The 12,683-nt window shown below is 43.2% G+C and overlaps 1 protein-coding gene across 1 annotated transcript in view; it reads right to left on the bottom strand.

Moving 5' to 3' along the window:
* The window catches only part of LOC107743589 (histone acetyltransferase KAT6B-like), a 43,579-nt gene continuing 30,896 nt past the window's right edge, over positions 1 to 12,683 (bottom strand). The window contains exons 5-17 of the mRNA XM_016556920.1: positions 11,178 to 11,672; positions 9,727 to 10,625; positions 8,954 to 9,075; positions 8,355 to 8,455; positions 8,052 to 8,193; positions 7,469 to 7,630; positions 7,130 to 7,223; positions 6,012 to 6,243; positions 5,588 to 5,767; positions 5,381 to 5,537; positions 3,805 to 4,053; positions 2,850 to 3,126; positions 1 to 2,755 (exon numbers count right to left, since the gene is read on the bottom strand). Coding sequence (XP_016412406.1) covers positions 144 to 2,755; positions 2,850 to 3,126; positions 3,805 to 4,053; positions 5,381 to 5,537; positions 5,588 to 5,767; positions 6,012 to 6,243; positions 7,130 to 7,223; positions 7,469 to 7,630; positions 8,052 to 8,193; positions 8,355 to 8,455; positions 8,954 to 9,075; positions 9,727 to 10,625; positions 11,178 to 11,672 — 5,722 coding nt within the window. The 3' untranslated portion in view covers positions 1 to 143. The remainder of the gene's footprint in view (positions 2,756 to 2,849; positions 3,127 to 3,804; positions 4,054 to 5,380; positions 5,538 to 5,587; positions 5,768 to 6,011; positions 6,244 to 7,129; positions 7,224 to 7,468; positions 7,631 to 8,051; positions 8,194 to 8,354; positions 8,456 to 8,953; positions 9,076 to 9,726; positions 10,626 to 11,177; positions 11,673 to 12,683) is intronic.

Here is a 12,683-nt window from a genome sequence, read left to right as displayed (position 1 = left end):
TTTTTTGCATTCTTACCAAGTGCTGGTTCTTTCAGAAAGATCCATAAAAGCGAACATTAACTATGAAAATAAGAACAAACTAAATACCTCAAGTCAACTAGCTGACTTTGCAACATCATGACGCTTCACTTTCAGGTTGCTGATTATCGTCTCATATAAGGCCCGTTTAAGGGTTGTTTGGACATGCCAGTATTCACATAACCATGATGACCTGCTGGGCTGTACATCATATTGCCATGGGGAGGAGCCTGCATGGGCTGCTGTGGGTAAGGCTGAGTACCCATCATGCCCATCTGCATAGAGTACTGTGGAGATTGATTCATATAGGTAGGATTGCCATGGTAGCCTCCGTTCATCATGGGCTGCGTCACTCTGTAAGTGTTCATCGCCATATTGACATTCACGTTCATCGAGTTGACATTGTAAGCCGGGGCGGGCATGAGGTTTACCCCCATGTTCATCCGCGACGGCATAGCCAGCGTCCTCCCAGGAGCCTGCATGGCTACAGTCTGAGGACCCCTACCATACATCTGCTGCTGGTGGTGGGGTGGCAGAGGGGCTGATTTGGAGCGGATTGACACGGGGTGGTGGTGGTGATTCTTGGGGGCCATTTGCGTTTGCAGTCTCTGAGATTGGGCCAGGTTCATGTTGGGTGTAGCCATGTTGCGCTGCAGCATCATGGGCGGTGATGTCATGTTGGGCGGAGGAGTCACAGTAGCCTGTGACTGAGGACCTCCACCAGGTTGCGACAGCGACACCAGCGCGGGATTGTGAGGACCGAGCTGCGTGGACAACGAGCCGTTGTTGTTTGCATAGGATGAGATGGAGTGTGAGGCAGAATGGCTGAAGGGCAAGGAGTGGTCCATGATGGTATTGGTGAGCTGTTGTAGTTTATGCAGGCTGAACGTAGCTGAGTGTTGACCATAGTGTCCACCTCCATACTCTCCCTGCCCCATTCGGTCATACAGGCCCAGGTTGCTGGAGGGATTGTTTGATTCTGGGATGTCAGGCAGCTGCATGGGTGGAGGGAAGTTGGCCGGCATGGAGCAGTGCGACAGAGGCTGCTGGTACTGGTGTTGTGGGTGTTGGTGATGTTGATGGTGCTGGTGATGGCTGTGGTGGTGACTGTGGCTATGCCCGTGCCCATGCCCATGGCCGTGTGGATGGCTGGGCTGCCTCTCCGGCACACAGCCTTGCGGAGACTTCACACTGCATCCCTGAGGGGAGCTCATGCTGGTTTGCTGGAGCATGCTGCAAGCGCCAGCATTGTTCACCACAGGACCGGCCATCTGCTGGGACACAGCACAGCTGCTCTGACTGTGGCTGCCACCGGAGGAGAGGTTGCCATAGGAACAGCTGCTCTGGGAGGAGGCGCCCGCTCCTGCTCCCGTGCCACAAATGCTGTTACCCAGCGTTGAGTCGTAACTACTGGGATTCTCGTAATTCTCGGTGGTGCTCTCAATGCTACCTAGGTCACTGAAGCCACTGTCCACCACCTGCTGAGAGTGGTCTGACACCGAGGGCACATCCATTATTGGACTAGTCTCCATGTTGTTATGAAGCGAGTGCACCGAGACAGTACCCTGATCAGGACTGATCTGCGTGTAACCATTTTCTAAAATGGACACTGCTGGACTGTTGACTGACCGTACAGATTGGCTCGGGTGAGAATGGACAGAAGACAGAGGGCTGCTGTGATTTGACTGCTGGCAGTCGTCCACAGGAGTCATCTGAGGGCTCTGCTCAACATGAACATACCGCTGTAGGCTGTGGCAGGCCTCCTGAGTCTCCACACAATCCTGAAAGTGCCTCTCCTGCTCAGACTCTTGAGTCAGAGACTGCACTGCTTGGGCTGTCTCCATGTCAAGCTCAGGGCAAATGTTATGGTCCTCTTTTATTGCCGGGGTCAACGGGCCCATATGCTTTTCTTCAGGCCTCTGACTGTTATCCTCATCCTCGGTTTCTGAGTCTGGAGGATGATCCGAGTCCACAGTGTCACCCTGTTGCACACCCAAGCTCACGAGAGTGCTTTCAGATGCAAGCTCCTCTAAGCAATGAGGCGGTGGGTCCACAGGGTTCGGCTGCACTTCAGGATTTTTATTGTTGTTACTAGGAGTTGGAACTGGCTCTGGGTCTTCCGTAAGGTCTCTTTCTGGTAGTGGCACCGGGTCATCTATTCTCTGCTCATGGCTGTCATCTTCATCATCCGCATCATGATCGTCCACATGAGATGGTTCTGGCTCTTCGTCTTCATCCTCTTCTTCATCTCGTTCACCTGAGCCCATACCAACCCTGCTTTCTGTTTCACCCTCTGGCTTCAGGTCTTTGATTTCCTCTGTATTTTGAGATGACTCTTCAGCATCATCTATTGGACCTGATTTTGTCTCATTGGTCTCATCACCACAGGGTGAATTTTCCACCATGTCAGATTTGTCTGTCGACTCATTTTCATTTACTTTGTGAGACTCGGATGGCTCGGGACTGTGGGGCTCTGAATCGCAGGGGTCCAGCTCTGGGTCCTCTGGTCTGGGCTCTCTAATGGACTCGCATGGCCCTGAGAAGGAGGCAGGGCTGGCATCCTGCTCCTCTTCTTGCTCCTGCTCCACTGTGACCATTGGCGTCTCAGGAGGTGTGTAGAGGTTGAGCTTAAAGCCCATTTTGCGTTCCTTTAGTCTCCATTTAGGAGGGCCTCGTTTGACACCTTTGGGCCAGCCTTTCTTCCGTTTTAGAGGTCGAGGATTGTCCTTTTTCACTGCTTCAGAAACACCAAAAAAGATGTCCCATGTTAACTTATCTTTCAAATATGCAACAAAACAGTATGTTGTAAATATTAACATGTATAGCTTTACCTTCCACATTCCCTCCTTCTTTAGATTGATTTGAGTGATTGTCATCTTCATATCTCCTTGGTCTACCAGGCCGACGCATGGCTAATCTCTGGCTCTTCTCCTCTTCCTCATCCTCACTGCCACCCCTCCTGCTGGGCTGTGGCAGAGGGCTTTCCACATCAGAGTTTTCGAATGGCTCATCTAACACCTCTGTTCTCTCTGAGATGGTCTCGGTCGTGACACTGCTGTTGATTCGTGTTCTCCTCCTTCCTCTCTTCCGTCGCAGAGTTGGTGCCCGCTAAGAAAAAAAATCAAACAAACAAACAAACAAAATTAGCATATTGTATGCTTGAGAACAACTTGTGCTTGAGAATGGAATAAATACAGAGAGATGTCAAAGACTTTTAGACTTAACAACTGTCATATCAAGAGTTAGCCACTTTTTTGTCAAATTGTCCCTGGTGCCCTTTAATCCAAAAAGCAGAGGTTTGGAGGAGACAGATACGGTCAAGGGTGATGCTAAACATAGGGAAATGTGGCTGCATTGTAAATGGGTTGCTTCATGATCTAAATGCAAAAGCCCATCATTTAGACCACAGTGCCTCCACCACAGGCCATTCATTTGGAAAGCTTAGCCTGCCCAAAACCCCAAATGAGAGTGTGCAGAATCAAGCTGACCGCAAGTTCCTCACAACATATTCTCCCCCAGGCATTCTGGGATAGCAGTACCCCAGTGCAAATAATCTGCAGTATTACTTGGTGATACAGAACCAAGATTTCCCACACAAATCATGAAAGCAATATTACTTAATTATGGACTTAAGGACTGATGGAAATTTCTGGCAAATGGATAGTTTTGGATCTTTTTCCATCCAACTAAACACACCTCCCAAATGATGAAGGAAATTCAACGTGAACAATGTTGATACAAAGAGAACTAGAAGAAATGCACACTACCATTGATTCTGATCTTTACCTTTCGCTTGAGCCCCTGCCCAGATTGGGATTTGAATGCACCGTCTTCACCATCGTCGTCTTCATCATCATCATCACTGCTGCTTTTTTCACTCACTTCGAAATCTTTCCCAGCACTGTTGGCAAACAGTGGGTCTGAGTATCTTCTGCTGAAGTTCTTGCACTTGGTTAGTGGAGGTCTTGTGCTAGTGTAACCCATCCCCATTGTCAAATTCCTGGTTGACGCACTACAGCCTGCACGACGATCTGCCTGTTATGCCACAAAAACATAAACATGAGCTTGTCTGAGTCACTCTGTACAGGCTGAAGCCAAGCAGACAAATAACATCTCAGTTATCCATTTTGCTTCCGCAGCGCCCCTGCAGTGCAGAGATTGTCTCTTGATTAGCCGTTGATCTCAGCAACATTTATTCTTAAGCGGCTGTGGAAGATTACATTTCATGGGACATTCAGAGGCATTAATAATACAGGGCTTTGATTTAGGTCACTCAAGAAGCTGGGTTACTGTTGAAAGTGCTTTCAGCTATCTCTGTGAACTCACCCTGAACTCCTGAAAGACAAACGATGGGATAAATTTAGCTCACTTTTCATGCAAGCATCATCTTGTAGCTAATAATGCAGAGCCAAGTAAGGAATGAGTGACCTGCACTCATTGTGATCGCCATGATCTGCCTATTGAATAGGTTTGAATTTAAAAACATAAGCTTTGATTTTAGACACAGCTACCAGAACAGCCTTTGATCATCTTACCAATAATGGTCGAGTTCAGCATTATGCAAAAAGAGTCAGGTTGTGTCAGAGGCCAAAAGGAAACAATAAAGGGGCATTTTCCAAAATGCCATATCTGCAAACGTTAATAATGCAGACAAAACATAGTAATTTGATGCGAGACAGCTGTAATTGTAAAGTGGACTTCAAGTCACCCTGTGGAATGAACTGATCAAGCCTCTGTATATGCCAAGAAAACCACCTAGATGTTTGTTGTATATTTATATAAAGGTTGTTGCAGAGGATTCACTCTCTATGGATTAAGCAACAGTATTAATGCAGTGCCTACTTCTGGGGGCTTTTTTGACATTTGAAACAATATAGGTATAACTATGGTTGTCTGTGATTACCACACCAACGTAACGTGATTTAGTTACACCAAGAGCACTGATAGTGAGTAGAAAGTCTTTCAAGACATGTATTCGAAAAATAAGTAATCTGAGCAAGTAGTACATCTGCTGCCATAGATCTTTTCTTTGTTTGTGGACAAAGTCAACAGAAAGAAGAATGAGAGAAGCCAGATTTTCTGCCAAATCAAACCTGAAAGCTCTGAATATAAATCATTATTAAAAGCTTATCATAGTGACTGCAGGGTAAAGCAAAAATGTGGTTTTAAACATTTCACTTATCGATTTATTTGTACTGGCTCAATCCATTTCTAATGGGAAATTTAACAAGAAATCCTTGATAGTTTAGCTTTAAGTATTAGAGCACTCTGTACTTGGAGAGAAAAACAAATAAAAACTGGGTTCACTAAAATCAGTTGTGTTCAGTCCCTGATCAAACCATGAATAGACCTTTAAGCCTACCTGTGCTATAGCCCTCTTCAGCTCCCCTGGTGGGCTTCTACAGACTGAACCTGGTGTCCAGCTCAGGCAGTCAGGGTCAACCTCATGAAGACGTGGCTTCATTCTCAGTCTATCCATGTGCTCCTCAATTAGCTGATGTCTTCGGATGATTACAAACCTAGACAAACATATAATATTTAAAAAATAACATAATATTAAAAACTAAACCATGAATAGACCTTTAAGCCTACCTGTGCTATAGCCCTCTTCAGCTCCCCTGGTGGGCTTCTACAGACTGAACCTGGTGTCCAGCTCAGGCAGTCAGGGTCAACCTCATGAAGACGTGGCTTCATTCTCAGTCTATCCATGTGCTCCTCAATTAGCTGATGTCTTCGGATGATTACAAACCTAGACAAACATAATATTTAAAAAATAACATAATATTAAAAACAGATTTTCTGCACCAAGTATGAGAAACTGTAATTCAGTATTGATGCACATGCAAATATAGCCATAATTGTGGCTTTATTTAAATATATTTAAATCTAATAATCTTTGTTTAAATCTAATAATGTCTTCAGAGATGATGCAGTACACTGAAAGCATGAGAGTGAATTGTCAGATTGACAGATACCACCACAGTCAAACCCACCTGCCATCCTGGAAATCAATCATGTTGAGCTGCTGAAGTGTGGTAGCGATGTCATGTGGACACATGCCCGTGGCTCGGCTCATTCCCCTGATGCTGACACTCTTATCTGGGTGGTTGTGCAGGTACTCCAGTATGACACTTTTCCAATAAGCCAAGTAGGACAGACGACCCAGATCAGATAGAGGCTTCTCTGGGGAGCCAGCCCGACCCTCTAGCCTGGAAAGTAAGTAACCTGGAAAGACAGAAAAAGAGACAAAGAGAGGAGATGAGGAAAGATTGTTTATGAGTATTGTTGTCAGATCGGGTTCGAGTGTCACTGACAAAACATAAAACAACTCAATCACAATTTATGAAGACATGGAGTGATGCTTATATGCAGCTTCTTAAGGTCTTAGGGCACATTTCACAAGGTTGGATTGAATGATATTTTACATATGAACACATGCAAGTTTCTCATCAAAGCCAAAGTGTTATTTGTAAGGAATTTAATGATTAAAGTTTTGATTCTAATGGCTAAAGACTTGTCTCAGTTCTTGTGATGTCAGTGTTACATTTAAAAAAAGCAGTATTACAGTACAATATTTTACTAATGGATAAAAACAGAGAAGACAATAACAAACCAGTCCAGTCCAAGTGACAGATACACACACACACACACACAAATATAAATAATATATGTAATTTAAATTTTACACCGACTCATAAGAGTTATTCATTTACATATCAAAAAAAAAAAAGTGGTCCTTTTTTTATTGGTTAAAATTCGAGCTGATCCTGTGCTAAGCAAAGTCAGATTTAGATTATTTTTTATACTTTAAGTATTTTAGACTTTTGCATTAACACAAAGTATGCAAATGCTCCTCTGATTCTACACAGAGAGCAAATCAAAACATTCACAAGCAAACAAATTATATCATGCACTACATTCAACTGTATATAAAGATATGCAAACCCAGTACTCAGTACAACGAAACAGGCATTCTTTCCATCATGACTGTCTAGTCTGAAACAGATCCTCTTTTTGCTTTCATGCAAAGCACAGAAGCATCCTTTCATGATGTAAACAATCTTATGCTCACATTTCTTAAGACTTCCAAACCAGTTAATGAATAACTTACTGAAATCAATGAGGAACCTCCCAAATCCTTGCCTTTGGTACTGAGGCATGATCATTATGCAGGAGACATTGTACTTCTGCTGGCAAAGCTTTTCCTGTGGGAGAGAAAGATAGAGTGTGTCAGCACACTGCCAACGCATGCAATTCACTGCACCTGGCATTGTCCTGAACTGAACCAAACAACCACACAAAACCCTTCAAACATATTGCAGAAAAAACGGGCACCGTACAAGAAATTCTTCAGCAGCCCACTAGATAACCTGCTGTTACTCTTACTGTACTTCACTGTCATAGGATTACATATATAATTCATATTGTATCTATTTAAGTGTTGTAATACCTTTGAGAAGTATCCAAGAAGATGACAACCCTTCTCATCATTCTGTGTTAGAACGTAGAAGAGAAAAGGCTCCACATCGTAATACAATGTCTTGTGGTCCAGAAAAAGTTTTGCAAGCAAACAAAGGTTTTGGCAGAAAATTTTGCTGATATTTCCATCAACCTGAGCAAAGAAGACAAAATAGAAAACAATTAAAGCCAGGTAGGCCATACAAGGACAGCTCCTGCTAGTGGAGCACATGTGAAGTTCACAACTCATAAACAGAGTGCAATGAAAGGTCTTAACACTTTTGGAGGATTGCTAGGTTTCTAAAGCATTTCCTGTTCACTAGACAAACAAGATACAGAGTCCTTGAAGAATAATTATACAGAAGCCTTGAAGGCTTAATCTGACATGATTAATTCATGCAAGTCCAGTTCTCATTCATGATGCTCAGATGTGTCTTTCAACAAGCTTAGCACTTCATAGCCTTTAATCTCTGGACATAACCCCCTCTTGTTTTAATTGCAAATGCAGATGATAAATTAGGATGCAAATGAAGTTTCATGTGCCCCTTGTGCAAGATTTAAGAGCATGCACTGACCTCAAACACAGAGAGGTTTTCCTTCCTGTAGATCTCATTTGCTGGCGGGTGAAACCATCCACATTTATTTGAATGCCTCTGCAGAATGTCCTGGCTTTTCAAGTACTTTAAGCAGAACTCGCAGAGATAAAGCTTCGGCAATCTGAGAAGGTGAGCAGCAATGAATTATAACCAAAAATGTGGCATAAGTTACAAGAGCAGGGAGAAACTCTAAATCACATACTAGTTTACATTTGCTTAAGACTGTCTCAGGCAAACATTTTGAAAACTGCTGTAAAAAAATTTCTGTTAATTTAGACTTACCTTGTGTATTCTGGAGGGTATAGTGAGGAATACCAAGTTTGTATTTCATATTGCCCAAACTCAATCAAAGGAGGGGATTGTCCTTGATCGCCACCAGTTTTCTGTTTTTGAAATAAATCACAAGTTAGAAACAGAATTAAAACACTTAAAAGAATTAGACTTTTCTATTACAGCCACAAGGCTATGGTGTTTGCCAGGGATTGTATCCAGATGCTCTAATTAAACCAGGCTAAGCTGGTTTGCTGGTCTAATGTGACTTAAGCTAGAATTCCAGTAAGAAAAATACCCAAAACCTCTCTAAAACCAGCCAAAAGACCAGACTTGGAGACCAGTTAATAGGGCAGCACAATATAGGGAGAATAGTAATAAAAATAAATAAAAACAGTAAACAAAATGAAATACCACTATTGCAAATTTTCACTGTAAAATATTTAAGAAAAAGATCATTATTTTATTTTACAGTACAACTGTAAAATTACAGTAGCAATATTTAGGTCTTCAACTTCAACTTCTTCAACTATCAAGCTTTTATTTAGGCGAAAAACTGCAGTGAGCTCTTAAACCTCTTCTGTTGACAACGGGTGGTTTACTCCCCACACCTTTGCTGTGATCTCCTTGACGTGTCTGAACAATTTCAGATCCTCTTCAGCCACATGGTCATTGAGTAAAGTCATCCTTCCTTCCTGCGGTTCTCTTCTTGAGCATCTCTTGGCATTAAAGGCTGTGAGAGGTCATAGAAAAGCCCTTTAAAAGTCGATATTTGCAGAATATAGTACAAAAGAACTGAAAAGATGCTGACACAACAAAACCCAAAGCTAATATAAACAAGCACTAACCTTAGACTTGATAACATGGCATTCAAAATCACAACTGCTAGCATGCAAATCACTACTGTCATGGAAAGGTAGGCTGATAGGAAAGGCTCATATCAACATTGCTGGCCAACACACTAACCTCAAACCTCTAACCACACATCACAGTTTGTTTCTAGGCAACAGTGACCTCTAAACAAATACTCCATTTGTGCAGAGGTTGAGAGGGAACCAAACCAGGAGCAAGGGTCATTTGAAATGCAAACACTTTACATTAAAGTGCTTGTTACTAAAGGGAAAAAGCATTAATAACTTTGGTTTGAGAGGCAGGTGTGAGCAGCATGAGGACATGAGCAGAGAGCAGAAATCTAAGGCTTTAGTGGCTTCAGAATTAATAAAAAAATACTGAAGAAAAAGGTTACAACCAAAAATGCAGAGATGCAGTATTAGTAGAAAAACAAAAATCCATGTTATTTGGCTTCGAAATAAGGAATATGAGTAAAACGGTTGAAGATGAAAAAGACAGTTGGCTGTTTGGAGGTTTAGGCCCCTGTGCTTACCATGGTTTGGGTCTGGTTTTACTCTTCCGTCTGTCAATCTGCCCTTCCCTGGTGTGGTGTTCTCCCTCTGTGGGGAGGCCTTAAACCTAAACCTGCCTAGCAGCTTGTGTTTTCTCAAGAAGGGAGTTCGTTTGAAATGGAGTGCCGACTTAAACGGCCGGCCCCGCTTGGGTGCCCATCCTGATGCTGAACCGGACAGGGATGCTAATTTACTACCAAAACCCTTGACAGACTTCTTTCCTTGAAGCTGCAGGGACATTTTTGGTGAGGTGGAAATGTCCTGGCTGCGGCGCGCTCGCTTGGGCGGTGCGTAGCTGGGGAGTCCCTTTTGCCGGGACTGTCCCTGAGTGGTAAAGATGTGAGACAGTCCATCAAAGAGTCCCTTCAGCTGGTTGTTGCCTGGTATACTACTGAGGGACGGGCCGCTAGACTGGGAGGAGGAGCTGTGGGGGGAGTGGGCGGAGGAGGGTGAGGAAGACTGGGTGGGGTTCAGCGAGATGGGGCTGTGTCCTTGTGAAGGGGACGGGGTAAGGAGAACGCTAGACGGGGTGTTTAACCTCACACCTGGCGTCGTCACGCTGGCATGGCATTTCCGATAGCCTCGTTTCCTCTGCCTGTGCTGATTCGAGGAGCCCGACGTCTCACCGTGCAACCGGCGACCCAAGGGTGATGGCGTGAAAAATTTGGAAAGCCCGTCAATGAGACCTTTGGTTTTCTTGTTGATTGGGGGCAACTTAGTGAGGGTGGGTGTGGATGTGAGGGGGTCTGTGAGACTCCTGCCGTCTGTGGTGGGTATAAAGGTGCTTGATGAGGGTGGGGTACAGAAAGTGCTTATGGAACCCCTACCATGCCGTGCTTTTTCAGACAGCTCAACGGATCCCAGACCACTACTGTCAGACCTGTGAAAGCAGATGATGGTTGCATTTAAAACACGAGCCACAAATGAATGAGAATCTCTGTGCACATCTAGACTGTGACTAAGCCTAAGCCTTGGTTCGCGCGTTAAATATCGCATGCGATTTATCGTGCAGCCCTAGTTCAAGAGCCTGATTTCACAACAACACGTTTCACCGTGTCTATCAGTGCTCATCAAGCCTTTAGGAAAGATGTAATCCCTCAAGTACTGCACATTTAAAAGCTTGCTGACCCAGACTCACCCAGTCCGACTGACAGCATTCCAACTGAGCTTTACTACACAGCCATATGCTAAAAATAGACTTGCAAAGATTGCCCCAGGCTAAAAGTACATTGTAGAAGCCATGCTAATTTTATACCTTTTGGATGAGAGGGTGTGAAAACCTACATATACTCTCAAGGCAAGATTGTGAAGGACAAAAATCAGAGTAGGCCATCAAAAAAAGCATTTACAGTTTAGGCAACATACTGATGTGAGACCTGTAACCTTAAGCCTGAAGCATAACGAACAAGATAGATGAAATGAGTTATCGTACACTGTTGGATGTGCTAGATTTTTTCTTGGCCTTCCTGGCTTTGCATATCGCCTTTTGATCTGGGCCGCTGTCTTGTGTAGCAACCGTTTTCCCTCCTGCTCCTTTGGCCTGCATACTTGGCAGATCCACATTCCTGGGGGAGGTCCAGGGAAAAAAAGAGAGAGAGAGAGAGAGAGAGAGAGGGAGGGAGACACAAAAAGAGAGAAGCATTTCAAGGATGGTTCATCATGTCTGTAGCCGTGACACTTTTCAGATATGTCTTTGTAGTGCTGAGCAGAGATGACCCGCTGTGCCTTTCCCTTCATTTCCACTGTCTTTAGAAGAAAAGAAACAGAGCAAAGAAAAACAAGCTTTCTACAGGTAACATACCAACAAGGAAACACTGAATAAATGGCTTTGAAGTTGTGTGAGGTGCCCTTTTCCTGACATGGCTTCAGCCTTCTCATCCTCTTTAGAGAGGAAAATAACAAATGAACACAAAAGGAATGATTAGACCTTTAGTTGATCAGATTTCACATAAGTAATTAAAGCTAATTTTGCATTGATGTTTAGTATAGAACTGAAGCTCTCAGATATCTTGTGCAAAAGTATGTGGCACTGATTCACAAGATAAGCATCACATCCTACAACAGAGAGCAATTTCACAGTGGCGACCACATGGAATTGCAAAAATTAATAAAGATACAGAAGCTGACAGAGGCCAAGCATTATTAATTTTCTGTATTCTTGTGATCTTGACATAAAGAGCACAAATAAAAATCTTGACAAATGTTATATTGACAAAGCAAGAAAAAAAAAATGTATAGCCTCACAGACAGACTAATTTATTTGAGGCCTGATATTAGAAAAAAATGTCAGTCATTATAATGTTTGGCTTTTTCCATATCATTAAAAACGTCTATTGCAAGTTTGTAATTTTGTCTGCAGTAGACGGTCACATACTCCCACAGGGCCATTCACACAGGAAGCATTCTTATTGCAGAAATGCAGACAGACATCTTTGGTCTCTCTGTTAGCGTTATTTTTGCTATAATTAATCACACTAAATTAATGTGTTAAATTGACATCCTTAACATTCAAGTTTTAGTTAAAGCATTTTCTTTCACCCATAACAAAACCCAAATGAAATTTGATGGGATTTCACATGGCAGAATGTCACCTCCCTCCAGCAGTTTCAGACATTCAGCACTGAAGGCTCCTGTAAAAATTAAGTGAAATGAACCTGTTCTGCTCTATTGAAACACTTTATGATGCTGCTCCCTTTTTATCTTGGCACTTACATGCCCATTTCAGACAAACTGCCATTAACTGAAAAGGACAAGCACAGTCATTTGCAAGCCAGAGGCAAAATCATTAACAATGAGAAAGAGACTGGAAAGAGAGGGAGAGAGAGACAGCCACTAAATAGTTCACGACGTAAGGTACGCATCATCGTACTATTATGTAACCAGAAGCCTTTGTGTAATGGCACATTTAACAGCTTCACCTTGAGAATGGAAAAATCCA

Source organism: Sinocyclocheilus rhinocerous, unplaced genomic scaffold (assembly GCF_001515625.1).
Source record: "Sinocyclocheilus rhinocerous isolate Xijiao unplaced genomic scaffold, SAMN03320098_v1.1 scaffold677, whole genome shotgun sequence".
Taxonomy (NCBI): Eukaryota; Metazoa; Chordata; class Actinopteri; order Cypriniformes; family Cyprinidae; genus Sinocyclocheilus; species Sinocyclocheilus rhinocerous.
Note: the sequence above shows the minus strand (reverse complement) of the source record. Positions and strands in the feature narration are given on the sequence as shown.